The 19568-nt window shown below is 38.3% G+C and overlaps 1 protein-coding gene across 2 annotated transcripts in view; it reads left to right on the forward strand.

Annotated features, from left to right (window-relative positions):
* Positions 1-1386: 1386 nt before the first annotated feature.
* The window catches only part of grm5b (glutamate receptor, metabotropic 5b), a 55614-nt gene continuing 37432 nt past the window's right edge, over positions 1387-19568 (forward strand). For both annotated transcript variants that reach the window (XM_042414892.1, XM_042414891.1), the window contains exons 1-2: positions 1387-1475; positions 2852-3000. In XM_042414892.1, coding sequence (XP_042270826.1) covers positions 2876-3000 — 125 coding nt within the window. In that variant the 5' untranslated portion in view covers positions 1387-1475; positions 2852-2875. The remainder of the gene's footprint in view (positions 1476-2851; positions 3001-19568) is intronic.

Here is a 19568-nt window from a genome sequence, read left to right on the forward strand (position 1 = left end):
ATCTTAAATGTAACAGTATGGCGGTCAGCAACTTTTTAACATCATCGAGAATTAATATTACTTCGTTCAGAAGATAATTTTTAGTTTTTATCCAACGGATGACAAAAATTTTATTTTCTCTATGTCCCAACAGCACTCATGGTAGCCAGCGTGGGTTGTTTCATAAAACAGGAAGTTTTAACAGGAAGCGGAACTAAGGCCGATCACCGGGGGCTAGTGGGGTCCATTGATTTGTTATTTGGGGATCTTGTCATACTGAGCTCTTCACTGCTGCTTGGAAAACACAATGTTGGCTGTGTTTCTCCCTTTATGCGCATAGTTTCATGATTTTAAACAACTTTTAACAGATATAGTCATTTATATGAGTTAATTGAATGATATTTACTCCAAATGTTATTTTTATATCAACACTTTTTAATAGTTCTTTGTACTATTATTTTCTTAGTGTATATATTCAACCTAAATTAATTATTTATTTTTTTCAAAATAAAATGAATTGTTTTTAAGGATTTTAATGACTTTCCAATGAATTATTTACTTCTCAATTAAGATGAATTATTTTAAAGGGATAATTCTAATATTAAAGAGTGACGTTTTAGAGCTTGGGCTACACTAGCTATCTTTGCATTCTGTATTCTGTATTCTTCTTTTCAAACAGCTGTCTGAGTAATTTTAAAACAAAACTGAATTAATTAAAGAACCACCACCCCTCTTACCTTTTTTCTGTGGTTTTCTAGGCAACTATGGTGAAAGTGGGATGGAGGCGTTCAAGGACATGGCAGCCAAGGAGGGCATCTGTATCGCCCACTCTGGTAAGAGACTTGTGTCAAGACAACCACAGTAAACTAACAACATTATTCCCAAACATTACAGAAATATGTATTCAAGTAATAAACTAGATTTAGTTTTCATTCAGACATCACAGCAGTAGAGTGCAAGTATAACTGGTATTTAAAGGTCTGCCAGCGTTTTTGCCCATTTACTACCTCTTACAGCTAATTTTGTTAAACACAGAGACACTGATGTCAGACATTTCACGGCTATCGCTGATTACAAACACACACTAAATATAAACACACATATTTGATAATAAAGGTGGGATTGTACATAGATTTAAGGTTTTAAATTCCTTGAGAGGACTTCCATTTATTTCACACTGTGGGTGTCAAGTGGTCAATTCTTGAGAACAATGAAATAATGAAACTAAGAAACTGACACAAAAATCAAATGAATGAACATGAAACAACTGAGATATCAGAAGAGTCACAGTGTTTGCATTTGTCTGACATGTTTGCTTCAGGCAAAATCTGGAGCAATGCTGGAGAGCAGAGCTTTGACCGGCTGCTGGAGAGACTGAGGGCCCACCTGCCCAAAGCCAGAGTGGTGGCATGTTTCTGTGAAGGCATGACTGTCCGCAATATCCTCATGGCCATGAGACGTCAGGGACTGGTGGGCGAGTTCCTTCTCATCGGCAGGTCAGTGGAGTGGATCATATAAAAAAACAGTAAAAATCCATTGGAACAAATCTGTTTTTCAATGAGTAGGTTCTGTGTTTATATAGCCAGCAACTATATTCAACTGTGTGATCCACTGGGGATTGTAACCATGGATGCTTTGGAGGGCAGATGGAGAGGCTTTGTGCTCCTCTCTAAAATAACCCTCTTATGAGAGCCATTGATGATTATAAACATGTAGCTATTAACCTTAAAATAAGACTCCATCTGGTATATATGTATAAACATATTTCAACCCAGTTTGTTGCATAAAATGTGCATCCAGCCGGTGATTATCAAAAGTAACTTAAACCTGGTCTTTGACCAGCGGTGCTGCTTGTGTGCTCCCATGTTTTTTGAGTTATTCCTCTCACATCCTCTGGTGATTGTGACTGATTGCGCCATTTGCTTCGAACATTGCCTGACTGAAAAAAAAAAAAGATGAGGTTTAGTCATTTCCTGATTTTGTGACCTAATGTTTTTATTAATCACTATGAAGTAAACTGATGATAAGGCTAATAGACCAATCACTGCAATTAGCTGAGCTGAGTTTGACAGATCCAGACACTTCTCCATTTGTGATTGAGTTACTAGATTACTGTTTATGTCATTATTATGCAGTAATTTCTTTTGACGTTAGTGGAGGCGGTCATTATTTCAGTGGAGGTTGCCTGGCTCTGCTATAAACAGGAAAATGATATATACAGTAGTAGCCAGGGCTCCACATGACCAGGTAGTTTATAATTTGTGTGTGATAAGCCTGCTTTGTTTTTTTTCAATGACATTATTTTTTAAGAAGTAACCTTTGAGTCTTGTTAGTGGAAAAACTATAGATTTCTGCCCTTCCTCCCCAGGTCACAAACACAGAGAGGCATAGTGAAATGTGCTAAAATTCTATAAAAAAAAAAAAAGACTATGCACCCATCCTGTACAGCAGGCAACATTGTTACTCTTTATATTGTACGTTCACAAAAACTCACTCAGACACACATGCTGCTTTGGATTTTTGAGGTGGTTTTCACATTAAGCTTGCTCTCACTCTCCACCTACAATTCACTTGCAAAAATAACCCTCCAAATGGACTGTTTTTATCTACATCTGTGCATGTGTAGATTTGTGTATGTGTGTGTGCGTTTGCGCGCGCATGTATGTATGTGTGCATATGGAAGATGCTTCTAAGCCTCTTGAGTTTTGGTTGCCATGCCAACTGTGTAATTAACATAAGATGAATAATGATTTTAGCACCTATGCCAGCCAATATGCACAGAACAAAATAGACTGGAAACATTATCGTGTGATTTCCATTAAAATGCCACAAATATAATTCTATTCAATTCTATTCTGCTCTTCCCCCCCAGTGATCTGCGCTGTGTAACTAAATCATGGTAGCCAGCATCATTTTTGTTGTTGTGGCCACCATGATGCTCATTATCATCATCATGCTCATCTTACTCATCATCATCTTCATCTACACCATCATCATCATCATCACTCTGCTGAGACTGAGGTAAAGTCTTAAACCATTACTTCATAAAGTGTGTTGTACATTATGTTAATTGAGTTGGACTTGCCATTAGTGATGAAAGTGTGAGGAGAGAAAGGCCATAAAAACAAAAAGGTCCTGCCCTCATAGAATTAAAGGGATGGATCCGCTTAAGTCATAACTTTGATATCCTGTCATTGTTTAAATTGTTTTTAAGTTATGACTATTTATAATAAAGAGGGTTCAATGGATAGTGTCAATTAAAATAATTCTATGCAGCAACACATCTGTTTTGAGTGCTGGCCCAAAGCTACAAAACCGAGGAGAAGCCCACAACAGTGCTCTCCCCTCCTCTAACAATTATTTACATACAATTACTTACATTTTCTGCTTCCACATCCACATTGACAGTGGCAAAAAAAAAAATTGACCGAAGCTCTTAGCTGATTTTAATTAGTGGTTTTAAAATGGTTTTATTAATTTTTTAGTTTGTTCTTATGCATTCCCTGCCTTGTGTGTTTACCAGCTTTTTTGAGTTTTATGGTTTTATTTTTTTTAACTCTCGGCATTCCTATGCCTACTCACCTGTAGCCTGGGTGCCCCAGCTGCATCAGTCTAACCTAGAAAATCGAGAAGCTGCAGAGCCAAATCTCTTATACCCTCATTCAATTAAAGGATGGACAAATGCTCGAAAAGACTCTTCTGTGGTCTGGTAACACTGTTGGGGATGAAGCTCCCCTGCCCAAGTTACACTCCATGTCGATACTTGACGAGGATCCATGGATTAAACTGGGCGCCAAGCCAAAATCACTGCCGGCTTGCTCGACACTACTTCCCACTGAGCAATGGTCTATTGTCCATGGTGGAGGGAGACCCTGCTCACCACACACCAGCCAGGAAAGGCTCCTGCTATCAAACAGATTCTCTGTTCAATCTTCAGGAATCAGCCCCACCTTCCCCGGCTCCTACCATGGCATCAGCAGGGAGCAGCAGCAGCAGTAGCATGACAGCTCAAACCAGCCCATCTTGGATAAGTTACCAGCCCACAGGCACCAGCAGCCTTTCAAATGCTTGTGCCTGTCCTGTGATGGTGAGTTCCCATATGGGAAGGTGTGGCCGGTGTCAGCGGGGGAGCCGTTGTGCTGGGGCCCGACTTCAGTCCACTGTGACTCCACATCCTCCAGTGTCCAATCCCAAAACATTGATTGTGGGATCATCAATGGTCTGGCACATTGCGCTTCCTGGGGCTGTGACTTGTTGCTACGCAGGAGCTTTAGTTTTGGATATTGATGCTAAGATACCACATCTGCTCCACGAGCATCCGTCTGCTGAAGCAGTCATCATTCATGTTGGAGTGAACAACTTCAGGCAGAAGACCTCTGACATCTGCTCAAGGCGGACGTTAATGCACTCATTAACAATCTATGTGACTCATGCAAGCACTGTATCATACCTGGACCACTGCCTTCACCACATTTTGGTGATGTGAATTGGAACTTGTGCTTAAGTCCTGCAAGAATTACTGATACTGGGTGACTCTGGATCCTTCTAGTGCTCTTTCATGTAGTTGTAAGGTTCATGTAATTCCACATAGGTCTGTCAAACGAAACAGGTAGATCCTATACAGCAATATTAATAATTTCCGGACCAAAACCCCAGCTCCAGTTTTAACTCCAATATTAACCCAGCACAGACTGTTTAAGATGGCTCTTCTCAATGTAAGATCCCTCTCTAATAAGGCATTTATTTAAAATGATTTTATCTGTTCTGCTGATCTAGTTTTTATGTTTTTAACAGAATTCTGGTTACAGTCTAGTAATCACAGCCAGTTTGCTGAATTGTGCCCTCCAGACTGTTTTAGCTGACCTAGAGATTGCAGTGGTCGTGGTGGCCTTGATGCTGTCTATAGGAAGCTTTTCAAATGTAAACTAATAGCTTGTAATGATTTTTCTTCCTTTGAAGTGCTCATGTTTAAACTTGGTGGCCCACAGTGGGTCATTATCCCCCCCCAACCCAGCTGGCTCATTTTTGAAATAGCTCCCTGAATTTTTATCCAGGCTTGTTCAAAATATGATGTTGTGGTGATTTTAATATTCACATTAACGAGTCTTCTAACGTCCTTGCTACAGATTTTTTTAAACCTCACTAAATATTTTAACTTTCAACATCTGTCTGGCCAAACTCATAACCGTGGCCACACTCTAGGCCTTGTCTTTAGTCTGGGTGTGAGAATATCATCTGTGGAAATTATGGACATGTTTGTATCTGATCATCAATTCATTGCTTTTAACTGTGAATTACAGGCTGCTAGTACTGTCTTATCCTGTTCTTAGTACCTTCATATCTTTAATGAGCAGAGTGCCTCTAAATTCTGTACACTGTTAAATCCCCATGGCAATGTGTTTTCTGATTTCTCCTACGCCAGTGATTTGTTTAATTCTTTTAATTCTCTGTCTTCCTCAACCTTAGATCTCATAGCTCCTTTGAAGACTAGATCTAATTCAAAGACTAGAAAACAGCCCTGGTTAAATGACAGTATTTGAAGCTGTAAAAGTAATTTGCAAAATTGCAGAACGTAAATGAAAGAGTTACTACTCCTTTATAATAAGATATTGAAAGATGCAAGAACATGCTATTTTTCTGAACTTATTTCTGCTCATCAGCACAACTCCAGATTTATGTTAAAGACTGTCAATCAGTTAGAAAACCCAAGTTCTCCTTGTGGCTCTGCTGATTGTGATGCTGACTGTGAAAGGTTTTTATCACATTTTTGCTGGAAAGGTAGAGTCAATAAAGACTTATTATTGCCCCCAATCCTACCATTTTAGATGTTGACAACCCGCACCAGGATACTTTGAGCTATTTTTCCCCTATCACTCTGCCTGAACTTCTAGAAATCATGTCTCATATGATCCTCCAGCCCTCTTGACATAATTCCAACTAAGTTTTTATTGGAATGTATTAGGCCCCATTTGCTTTCTATTTTGAACACTTGTCTGTCTACTGGTTGTGGTCCTAAAAAATCCTGGGCTTCATCCTACCCTACTAGATAATTATCATCTGGTTTCTAAACTGCCTTTTATTTCTCGAAAAAAAAAGTTTCACAGTAGCTTCTTGCTGCTGTGGAAAACAGTAGTATCTTTGAGAAGTTTCAATCAGGTTTCCTTCAGTATCACAGTACTGAGACAGCTGTTCTCAAAGTCACTAATGACCTTTTAATGAATGCTCACAAAGGCATGTATTCAATTCTCTTCAATTCAGCATGACTTTAAGTGCAGCCTTTGACACAATTAATCATGGCATTCTTTTAGAGAGAGACACTCGGTAGGCTTATCTGGTAGTGAGTTAGACTGGTTGTCATCATATTTGTCAAATAGGAAGTTTTGTGACTCAACTTCCTGTCGTAGTTTTCCCATATCAATAATTGTGTGCCTCAAGGGTCAATTCTAGGACCAATTTTGTTCTCCCTATATATGCTCCCCTTGGGTGATGTGATCAGTAGACATGGTATTTCATTTCATTGCTATGTGGATGACACACAGTTGTACATCTCTGTTAAACCCACTGACCTTAGTATGATGAGTTCTCTGCAGGATTGTCAGATTGATATAAAAAACTGGATGTTGATAAATTTTCTTCAACTCATTCTAATAAAACAGAAGTCCTTATTATTGGGTCCCAGCATATCACAAAACAAATACTTTCATCTACTGGTTACCTGTCACAACATATCAAGCCTGTTGCAAGAAATCTTGGTGTCCTGTTTCATAGCCATTTATGTTTTTGTCATTAGCAACATATCACAAAGTTTGTCCAATCATGTTTTTATAATCTGAGAAATATTGCAAAAATAAGATCTTTTTTAAATTTTAGAGATGCAGAAACTGTTGTATGTGCTTTAATCTCCTAACGCCTTGATTATTGCAACAGCCTTTTCTCTTGTCTTAATCAAAAAACTTTGAAATGACTACAGACTGTACAGAACTCAGCTTCCAGGCTTTCAACCAGAACTAAGAGGCACCATCACATCACACCTGTTTTCACCTCTTTACATTGGCTCCCTGTTTGTTTTAGGATTGATTTTAAGATCTTATTGATTGCCTTTAAGGCTCTTCATGACCTGGCTCCAGATTATATTTTAGACCTTTTAATCCCTTATGAACCTTTGCATAGTTAAAGATCCTCGGGCAGTGGTCTTCTGTCTCTTCCAAAGTCCAGGCGGAAAAATAAAGGGGACAGAGTCTTTGCCATCAGGGCCCCAAGGCTCAGGAATGACATGCCCAAGGAAATAACGCTGTCTGAGTCAGTGTCTTCTTTCAAGTCTCTCTTTGAAACGTTCTTTTATCAGAAAGCATTTCCTGATTTTTACCTAACTGCCTGCTTATTTTACTTGACTTTATTTGTTTTTAATTTCATGTTTATTTGAATTTTTAATTTCGGTTTTACTCCCTTTGTGTTTTGTAATGTGTGTATAATGTGTTTTATGGATCTTAGTTTGTTTTAATCGCAGTGTTTTGTTTTTATTGTAAAGCACTTAACACTAAAGCACACTAACTGTGTTTTGAAAAGTGCTATATAAATAAAGTTTATTCAGTGGTTTGCAGTAAAAGACCAGGGAAGCTCCCAAATGAGAATATGTGGAAGTTGATAAAAGTAAGGCTGGAGAGAAAAGAGTCATCAGAGGGCCACAAAATACTGATTCATTGTTGCAGAAACCTAACAGAGGTAGCTGTAATTCTTAGAGAGATTTGTGGTTTTGGCAGGTTGGTAGCTGGTGAGGGTTCTCATCACCCAGTTGCAGGGCTAATTGGTTTGTCCTTGTTGCTCTTACTGGTTATTCAGGACACCTGCATGGAGAAGAATGAGATCTTCTGGTGTAGCACATGGCCGTGTTAACTCCTCTCCAAGATAACAGTAAAAATAGCAATGACAACAACTGCAGTGCATGCTGATTTGGAAATTCCCAATTTGGACAAAAATCCTTGGATAAGTATATGTGTAAAAAGTAATAAAGGCGTTTTAAAAAAAAAAAGTAAACTTGAAATTTGTTTCACCTGAAAGCATATCCACTTTGACAACTTCAACTAGATACAATGCTATTTGGTATTCAATCTGGGAAACTATCCCAGAGTGCTGAGCTGACATCACTTGTTACCAAATTAAATCCTTTTTCAAAATTTTCTTAAATTATGCAACACCATCTAGTAGAGCAGTCTCCCTCACTTCTAGTCACATTACAATTTCTTGAATTAAATGAAACTGCATTTAAATCAAGTAAATCTCTCACATGATTTGCCTTTCCACTTGTGTGTTTTCTAAGGTTCAATATAGAACTTAATATCTTATTAAAATTGCAATTTTTTGCAGTGCATCTCATGGTCCTGTATCTCTGGCCAGTCTGTTTTGATTAGGTCGGTTAATTGAATATCAGCCTTCGTTAGTGTCAGTATCATAAACAGGCTGTAGTTGTAAATTGGAGTTGGTCACGGGTGGGTGCTCAGCTCGCTGGAGGTCTGTGGATGGAACTTCTGATTAGCCCAGTTGGGCAGACACTCGTTTAACACCAGGATAATTACATTACCACAAGAGTACACAGATGATGATAAAGCAGATTATTCAGTTACCTAGGGTGGATAACTATAGTCATTAAAAGAATAGAATAGAACACCACAAGATCTCCGGATCTCAATATTGCATTTTCACTGTTTGAGATTTACTGTGTGCGACATATAATAATTTAAGATGAACACACAGTTTCTCTGTGAATAATTTCTGTCTGTAGTATTATCACCTTTAATGTTGTGTAGATGTGACACATCAGTCTTAAAACTTGTGGCTGTTTAATTCTTAGGTTGTGAGTAAATTTGAAGGAATGTTGAAAAATACACTCATAACCCTTTCAAACTGATGCGGTAACACAGTGCAAAGCTACTTGTGCCATCAATCTCAATGAGTTGTCTCTTACACAGCATTACTAGCCTGGTTAGATACATTTTATCAATTTAAAAAGCCTCAGCAGTCAGTTTCAATGTGTGTCTGGTTTTAGATGTTTTATGCCCTTCATTTAGAAATAATCCTGAAAACCCACATCAGGTCCTGGGGCTACCACATCACAAGGAAACTATGTCACACGCACACACTTACACACACTCACACACACTCACTCACACACACACACACACACACACACACACACACACACACACAGTCTGGATTAGGAGCCTGAATGTATTGATTGCCTCTGTCTCACAATTCCTCATGGTGCCAGCAGGCTACAGACCCATTAATGAATAGCTGGGCTGAGATAAATATCTGTAGCCACATGGGACACACAGACACTCGCCTCACTTACACATCTACACACTTGCACACACCCGCACAAATGTACATTTCTCTCCATGTCATTAGTTTTTCTCTAAATCAACATAATAACGTCTTCTATCTGTCATGTGATTTGCCTGATACGCAGTTAAGATACATCCTTCAGGATACAGATGATGTCTTTCATTATTGACATACCAAAATAAATCTCTGTCAGCCCTCCCTCCTTCCATGCTTTGCGGCCATACATAAGAACACAACATAATACATATTGTATTAGCCTGATCACACAGTTTTTAAGGATTGTGTTTTTCTGTTATTTTGGCAGTACCAAATTCTGACGATGCCCTGTAATAAACAAAGACAAATGCAGTCTGACTCATTAGTCTGAGAATGCATCACAAATCCTAAATCCCCTAAATGACCTTCTAAGATTGCAGAGGACTTTCTCACTTTGAATGTGTTCCTGCTTTTTTGTGAATGTGTGTCTTTGTGTGTGTGTTTGTCCACTGTACCAGACAAATGTATTAGTGTGTGGAGTGTGTGGGTTACACAGCAGGAGATTTAGATTGTGTCTACCTTCCTGTATACACACACACACACACACATGCACGCGCAAAATGCACTGTCCCTCCTTGCTATAAATTTCTTGACCGTGCAAGGCAGCGTAATAATAGCTGTGACTTATCATATGGTTGAGTTCACAGCAAAGACATCTCTCTGTGTTTTATGGTCAGTCATTACCGTTTAAAATACGATTCCCTCCCAAGCAGTGTCTGCCTTCTACCTGCTATTTATACATGACGGCAACAGATTTTAGGGAAACATTCTGTTTATTCTAAATAAGGAGACCAAAGTTTGCTAAAACATTGGTTAAGAGATGCAAATACATATTTGTAGTAGGTATTTGTAGAATTTGTACACAAATATTGGAACTTTGCAGTTTCAATAGTGTTTTAGCTGCATCCCCACAGTCAATCCATAACCAAGGCTTTATTCTCTGTGTTTTCATGAGAGGGAGATATTCTGACTGCAGAAGGAATGTTTATACTGTTGAATGAATTGACAGGGAATAGTTTGAATCAAAAGTCAAAAAGCAGATTCTCTCTGGAGATCATCCCGCACAAGTCTGCACCCCTTCTGCCTGCTGTTGCCATGGAAATATCCCCTACCATATTTGGATGAATCCGGCATAGCAGCTGGGGTGATATGTGGCGCATGCGCATGTGTTTATGTGAATGGGTATGTGCATGCAAGCGTGGGTGCATCTCTATATGTGTGTGACTGGCAGTAAATGTGCACTGCATGCTGTGTTTTTCGGTGAAGCTAAACAGTCAAAACAGTTGAGAGTGCCACTGACTACATTCAGTACTGTTAGAAGAAGGGTTTATTGATAATGTTAGTGGCCATTTCAGTGAAGTTCATATCAGAGCCATAACATTTATCAGAGCCACAACATGCTGATATTGCTGATATTATACGACCCCATTGCCCTCTAATATCTCCCATATCCTTCTTTATATTCTTTGTCCCTCCTTTTCGTCTGTTTTTACCCTTATTTTTCCTCTCATTTTTGACTTTATCTCATTGTGTACTCACACCGTCTTTGTGTCCCTCTCTGAATCCAGCTGTTGGTGTTTTGTTGAAGTGTAAGTGTGTGGTGTCTGAGAACAGGGACCCTGAAATGATCGTTTACCAGAGGTCAGACCCCTGCTGTGTCCCACTTCACACCACAGCTGTCTTGTTAGAGCCACACTCTTGTGGTTAGAAATTGAGAGAAATTGGAAAGAGAGAAGTTAAACGGCATCTTGTGGCAAAACATCTGAGTGGATCAAATGTCTCAAAGCAGCCTGTCTTTAAAATTGATTTTTAGTAGATTGCACACCTGCACGGTAGTGAGTGGAGATCAAAGACATGCTGAGGGCAGAGCAGGAAAACGGAACGAAGAGGGGAGAGAAAGATGCAGAAAGGAGAGGAATGAGAAAGGGAGTGGATGATTGAAGAGAAGAGAGAGGGTAGATTAGCAGTTCAGGGCAGAGCAGAGTGCAGAAGAGACAGGTTTAGCGTATCTATGTGTGTGGCATTCATATATCATGGTAATAAAAGATTTTTTGTCAGACATGAAAAGCAAATCACTCACAGTAGGAGTGTAATTTAAGCATCACCGCTGGGTGGGATTTATCTGCACTTGCAAACACACATTTACACGGGCACACATTGACACGCAAAGGTGTTGATACACACACACATACTGTACATGCACACACAAACAGTGTCTACTCCAGCCCCGTGAGTAGATGTGGAACTGTGTAATGTTTGCTAGTATCATGTTAATTTATCCTTGATTAAAACAAGAGCTGTTTCATGTCATTTAATTGGTGAAACGATGGAAATTAATTCTGCTCTTTCTTTTCATGGCTTTGCAATAAAAGACTGCTGGTAATTAAACACAGGGGAATATGTAGGAAGGGATGATGGATAGTAGAAAGGGAGGAAGAGAAGGAGGAGATTAAGATAAATTTGTTTTTAATGTGTCGTGCATGTGGATGTGTGTCATTGTACATGGTCAGTGTTTATTTGCCTACATCTTAGTTTATGCATCTTAGTTATGCAAACATGAGACACTATGCTTGTATGCAGATGTGTTTGTGTGCGTATGTGTGTTTGACTGAGTGAGTGAGTGATCTCTATGGTGCGGTCTCATATGTAAAGGTTGTGACATCAGTAGATGGTCTGTTTATACCTCGTCTCTGGAGGCCCATTGAAAGAAACACGTCAAACTAATGCACACACACACACACACACACATTATATGTTCTTTAGACTGTAGCTGAAATGCAATGTGAAGAGTGGCTTTAAAAATTTTACTATGAAAAGCTGTGCTAATGATTCCAATCCAATTCCCAACAGTCTGAACTGGGCTTTTATGACTAAATTAATAATATGTCTTTAAAAGGAATGTTTGTATTTTGGAAGCCTAATCACAAATCTATCCCACATTTTCCAAAATTCTCTTGGCTTTATGTTACGACTTGAAAGGTTATGTCAATTTTGGTGTGTGTGATCTCTGCGGTGTGGACTGTTTGTGCAGCAGAAGCTCCTCAAACGGTCTGTGCTCCTTTCAAAACATTTAGCTCAAAGACCTCTGGAAATGTCACAGTTGGTTTAGAGTTTATGGCTTGTTAATGGCCACCATCAAGTCAGGCTGTCAGTAGCAACACTGTTTGTATTACAGGGACAGCATAATTAAAGGTCAACATTTTTAGTACGTTTGAAGTTGTGATGCATCCTGTCACAGTTTTGTCCAAAACATTTTTCATGGTTGGCATGTTTTATCAATCTTTTATAGAATCTCTGACTTCAAACCCTGCTTTGCTACTTCTTCCTCTTCATCACTGCTCTTATTTTGTCCTTACTTTATGTCTTCTTCTTTTTCTGCCTCTTTATTTGGTCTGATATCAACTGAAACTTGTACTTGTTTGTACAAAAAAGTCTGTTTTTCACTCCATGTGTACACAAAATTGCTGACCAAGTGGACTCACGCAATCGTCTTTTTAAGATTAAATTAATGCCAACCATGACCAAAACCTGACTTCAACAAAATGAACTTTGACTCAAAACTCTGTAGTTATTTGACAAATATCTAAAATGAATGTGTCTAAAAAAAAAAAAAAAGGCTATCACCTTTTATTAGATTTGATATTTGATTTTTTTTAGAAAATGCAGTGCTTTTATGATGTTATTGACAGTCGTTTGTTGTACAATGTCAAGACCTTTTTCTGTGAATTTGACAAAGGAAGGAATTCATGAAGCAAAGTGCCTTAGATCTCCGTCCTCCTTGGTGTCACAAGTGTCAACCACATATCAAAGAACGCTGTCAGCAGGTTTATGTCTTCACATTTTAAACCCCAATATAACTCTACCTTGACTTTCATTTTCTGTTGTCAGTTTGGGTGAAATCCTCTTAAGACAGCCGATCAAAAGGGTGCTGAACTGAAACTACTCAATATCAAAGAATTCTTTATTCAGCTCACACATCTTTCCCTCTATTTCTCCATCTATCTGTCACTGCCTGACTCTTGTCTTTGTCTGTCTCCTTCTTTCTCCTCCTGCTCCTGTCTTTTTGACACTTAACTAGTCTTTCTTCCTGCCAATACTTTTCATTGTTTTTTTTCTGATTTCTATGTTCAGAGGATGGTCGACTTGTGCATCAAGTAGAGTAGAAATACTTTTTAAGTATATTTGAAGTCTCTGTCAAAGTTTGCAGGCTGTGCTCCTGAAAAATCCTGGACATTGCTTTGAGTTCAGGTGTCTATATAGCAGACAGCCTCCGTATTACCATGTACAATACAGATGTATTCACTAAATACATGAATAGAATAAGTAAGAACAGTAGTAAAACAACAACAACTTAATTAAGGACTGTTCCTCATCCATTCAGTGTTTTACTGATAGCCATATTTTCTCCTCAATAAACAGAAACAGACTCCAATAGACAACAAAATATCTTAACCAGTGGAAATATTCGAAAGACTGCAAGAGGCATATACTAGGGAGAGTGTGCCCTCCTCTCAGAGGAAAAATAGTAAAAGTGAAAGATGAATAAAAAGAGTCTATTACACCATGTGTCTGATGGTGTTGCATCATTCAAGTATTTTATACTGATGTTGAGATGTGTTCATATGGGTGTGCATACAGGTGAACATAATAATCAAAGCACCTGTTATTTTATACAGTATTATCCAATCTTATGCAATAGCCATGCAATAAATGCTGCCCCTGTGAAGCTATTTAATGACACAGAGAGAAAAGAAGATTCATATCGAGTCATTTTGAAGCTGTACTCTATGGTGTTATTGTACTGTAATGGATTGCAGAGAAAGTGTTGCTATGTCCATTCCCTGTAGGCCAGTGTCTGCAGTAGTATTTTATCTCTGAATTTCTCTTAAATGGGATGTTGGGGTGAAATGACATTACATGATGGAGCACCAAAACCTTGTGGTGAGCCTAATGCAGCATTGACCTTGTACATTTGCCATGTACCACTAGTACATAAGTGTGGTTTATTTTTAGCAGCAACATCGAGGTACAACAGATGAAATGAAAAATGATTTACCAAAAGACGTTGATTTCTCTCAACTTCTGCCCTCAGATACATTGTTAATTTGCTTTTCTCACCTCTAACTATACACTCAGGACAAATAGTCAATGAGCAGTACCTTTTTTCTTTTGATCATTGTGAAACTCGGGAGGAAACTACTAATTTTAGGTTAGACTCAGCTTAACTGATTACCTGCCTGTCTTCCCACTCATTTACTGAGTAAATGAAAATATAATTATATATTTGACAAATCTTTGTTCTCTTTAATTAGTGAATATTGAGTGGTCACAACTCCTGTTTATAACAATCACTTTAAAGTTACAAGGAAGTTACATTTCAATGTTGTTGCTTCCATAGTTCAGTGTACAATATTTCTGGCTGAAACGTCTTATTTAAGGAATAAGGATGTTTTTAAAGAAATCGAGGACTCTGAATTTAAATGACCATTAATCATACGACTTTCAAAGGACTGATGATAGCATTTCCTTCTGGTTCCATCCAAGCCAACCTTTTGAGTACATCAACATGTGAGTGTCTGCTTTTAAAATTGTCCAGAAAAATGAAATCATTAGGCAGTTCTGCTGCTGCATATCCCTTTGATCTTTTTCTTCTCTGTTCCCACTGTAAGAGACAGGCTGATTAATGATTGCCAGTGATCGCTCTGCAGTTAAAAAGGAGGAGAATATTGAGAGATTCAACAACAAAAGAAGGATACACAGGGATTCTCTAATGGTATTCCAACTCTCAGAGTCCCGTCTTGACAGGGAATTAAGAGGTTTTCCGTATGTAGGGAAAACACTCACATGCTCAACCAACATATATAGACACATGGATGCACTCTTAGACAGACACGCTCAGACATACATACAACTTTATATATAAACACGCCTGTACTTATTTGGACGTTGGCTGACCAACATGTGCATGTACAAAAAATGCATGTGTACACACATATACACACAGACACACACAAACACACACAAACACACCCACACACACATATTCATCCTCTTATTGCTCTCCTAGGGAATGGCCTTATCCTCTTACAGCACTCCAATAGCAAAAGTGCTGGGAATTAAAGAGGATAGGAGGGGGAGACAGACAGACAGACAGACAGAAGAGACAGAGGGAAAGGGACAGAAAGAAGGTTATCAAGAGTAAATATATATCTGTCCATCTGGGAATTTATGTGTGTTTTATGAATCTGCGTGTTGGTACAACAAACTTTGCTGTTTACTGTTTGTAGTCTGTTGTGAACTCTCAGTTCGGCATTTTGCTGCTCATTTTCTGAGATTTACACTGTGGGATTAAACCGACTGTTACGTCAGCCCAGTGGCTCAGCATGCTCAAATACACACACACAGACACACACACAGACACACCGATAATCCTTTTTATAGTCGTTGTTATAGTAATCCACACAGGAATTTAAAGGGTTTCCCCTTCGTATTTCTGTTTAGTTTTTAGGACATGCTAATGATAACATTCTGAACATTCATTTAAAAGTACTTTTTCTTATGCTGATATTGAGTTAATATAAATTAACAACAACAAAGATCTCATTGGGACGCAAATAACCTGTGATGCTTTGCTCTCAGCACACTTCCTTCCCTCCAACGGTTTCCATTTCTGCACTTGACTTTCTGTTTTCTCTCTATTATCATAATCTGCAGCACCTTTTCAGCCTCTTTCTTTCTTTCTTCTTCTGAATACACTTGCTTTTCATCCATCACGCATTTGAAAGGCTATCTGTAAAGAATTGCCCTGCTCTCTCCTGAAGTGCCTGGACAGGAAATGAATTGGCCCTTAATTTAGCTCTGACTCTGAACCAGGAAAAGGTAATTATGAGAAATGTGAACTATGATGCCTCTGAGAAATGGCAGACCCCTTGTGAAACAAAAGATGTGAATATGGAGAAATTGAAGCTGCTGAGTGTTTTGTCATTTACCATATTTTGAAGTTGTTTTTCTGCTTTTGTATGAACAGTACAGAAAAATGGGAGCAATTGAAGAAATGGGATTACACGACACAAGTTGAGAGACAGAACGCAACTAATCCTCAGTATTTCATTAACTCTTCCCCTTTATATTATTATTCAGTTTTCAAGAACGCTTCCTGACATATTAAGTAAAACAGATGCTTGCTATTGATTCATCATATCAGACAATTTGCTCAGTTACCTAATGTGTTAATAGGTTACATCAAAAAATGGGTCATCAAATTAAATTAAATTTTAACTGAAAATGAACAACTCTCTCATGAGTCACAAGTCATTCATTCAGAGAAATCTGAAAAAGGTGCATGTTTTTGACAAAACGCTGTACAGTAAGCTCGGTCAACCTCTGCATATACAATGCGTACAGTATACAAAATATATATATTTTATATATATATATATATGTGTGGTACTAAAGTAGCTTTTGCCCACTTTTTAGTTGTACTTTGAGCATGATGATGGGCATGAGAGTCAAATGCTTGATGGCCTTTTGGGTCATATTTTTTAGAAATAAGCAAGCAATAATTACATGTATTTTTTCAGATATATTCTTTAGTCTGTCATGGTAGAGTGACTTTACCTTGAGTTACCACTTGAGATGAAGAAGAATGGAAATAGAAGTTCATGGCCTGCCAACTCAATACTAGAGCAAGAACGATTAATCAATTAGTTGATCAACAGATTATTAATCACTAACTATTTTGATAACTGATCGTTTTGAGTCATTTGGTAAGAAATGACTGCACCTTCTTAAAAGTGAGTATTTTCCGGTTTCTTTAGTCTTCTATGATAGTAAACTGAACATCTTTGGGCTGTGAATTGTTGGTCGGGACAAAACAAGACATTTGAGGATGATGACCTTGGGCTTTGGGAAACAGTGATCTGCATATTTCACTACTTTCTGACATTTTATTGACCAAAAGAAAATAATCGACAGATTAATCTGTAATGATAATAATTGTCAGTTGCAGCCCTACTCAAATCCTTTAGGGAACATTGTTGGGCAACGTTTGGTCACTAAATGGATGAGCTGTCAGTGACTATCTGAATTTGGATGAGGAGTTTGATTTTCCGTTCAGAAACTGTCTGAGTGATGTTCTAGTGATGCATAAGTTAAACTGAGCTTCACTACACTGTAGTGTCTGTGTTTCTAGAGTCTGATGGGGATGTTGTTCAAAGTGTGAAGAAGATTAGGGCCATTTTGCTGAATGGTTTGCATTCACTGACTGTGACTGTACTTCAGTTGTTATTTAATGTTCACAAACGTTCCTCTGAATGTTTTTTGTGTATTTTATATCAAGTGCAATTCACTGCTATAAACGAAAGCCACATGGCTTTTGTTTATAGCCCGACTATCATTATTCATTTATATGCAGTTCTACAGTATCTGTTTATAATTGGAATGTCACCAACTTACAGTCTTTGTCTTTTGGTAAAGACTGTGATTAAGACAAGGTTAAAAGACAGTATTTGAATATAAAATATAGAACTCTGACTCAAGAGCTATTACTCTGTAATCATAAATTAAGCCTGTGTTGGGTGACTTTATGAAACTTTCAGACTATGTGGCTGGGTTCAATATGTGATTATTTGAAACACCAGCAAGCTTTTGATTGACGGAGATCTGCAGGTGGTGGCCAGGTTTAGCATCAACCTCCAACAAGCCCCATATTACAACACACAGAAAATTCACATTTTATTTGCTTTGCAGCAAGTAATAGAGAGATACAGAGAGATGGTTACAACTTTAAGCTGATATCATCACAATTCTCATTCAGCACACCTGTTTAGTTCAGGCCATCAAATCTATCTATTCAACAGATATTGAAAGTCAAATGCTTGTTTCAGGTGGTAAAAATGTCTTCAGTTGGATCTCAAATGACACCTAAAGTTAGAAGTTGATAGAGGAGGAGAGGATATCCTCCCCCGATTCCAGCAAACACACACATATACCGAACCCTGTCACCCATTTGTCTCTGTCTCCTTTGCTTTCTCTCTCTTCCGGTGAGCTCAGTGAGACGGGTGTGATGTGTGCCGCATCACAGCCCCTGCACAGCTTGTTACCATAGCAACACAGGAGACAGAGCGAGAAAATTATAGAAAGACTGAGATGGAGTGAGAGTGTGTGACAGAGAGAAAGTTAGGGAAAGATAGAGATCAGGATGTTTACTATTTACATGCCTCCATCTGCATCCCCCTACTATCAGTTTCCACATTCTTCACTCAGATCTTTTACTTTGAGTCATTGGGGTCAATTTTACTGATAGGAAATCTAAGCTATTGAAGAGGGAGAGAAGCAGCTTATTTCACTTCAGATGGAGACATTTACATACATGACAAGACATCTACGGTATCAGTATCTACAATATCAAGGAATTCAGAGCCAAAAGAAAAGGGGTAGGCTAAGAAACCTTAAATGAAAAATATTAACTGAGACTACTGTTACTGTAAACCAAAAGCACAGAAAGTGATCCAGACTCTTAACAATACAGCATAAAGCTTTACTATGGAAACTACAGAAGCTAGAGAATTACCCAACTGCTGGCTCACAAACACCATCAACAAAACTCACATAAACTGACACCTATAACATAAAAGCGACCAATTCTGAAAAAAAGATCAGCTAAACGTCTCACCGATATTGATTGAGGTTTAAGTAAAATGAAATGAAGCATGCATGAACTCCATGAACACAGTCTGGCCAGTGTGGATATTGGCTGCCACAGGCAAAAGATTGCTGCCCAGAGAACAGGGTATGCTAACCTAGTTAATTAAGATACACAGATGAAGAGCAGCACTTTTTACTTTGTTATATCATAATATTTGGCCCATGTCTGGCTGAAAAAATACCAAAATTATGTAAATCAAGGGGTGAGGAGCATGTCAGTGTTCTGGGTGAAAGTGCAGACAAAACCACGGATATCTGCAGATTACATCATCACCCGCCATCAGCTCAGAGAGACAGAAAGACATCTGTCTAATGATACCTCTGTAAATCCAGTGTACACCATGTACACTGAGTATATGGATGTATTCAGAGCACACAGTGAATGAGTTTAGATGAGAATTATTATTTACACATGCATCCTTACAATTTCCATTTAACTTATTAATGTTATTCATTATTTATTATTAGGTTAATGAGCATAGAGTTTATGTATGTTTTTGTCTGTT

Source organism: Thunnus maccoyii, chromosome 6 (genome assembly GCF_910596095.1).
Source record: "Thunnus maccoyii chromosome 6, fThuMac1.1, whole genome shotgun sequence".
Lineage (NCBI taxonomy): Eukaryota > Metazoa > Chordata > Actinopteri > Scombriformes > Scombridae > Thunnus > Thunnus maccoyii.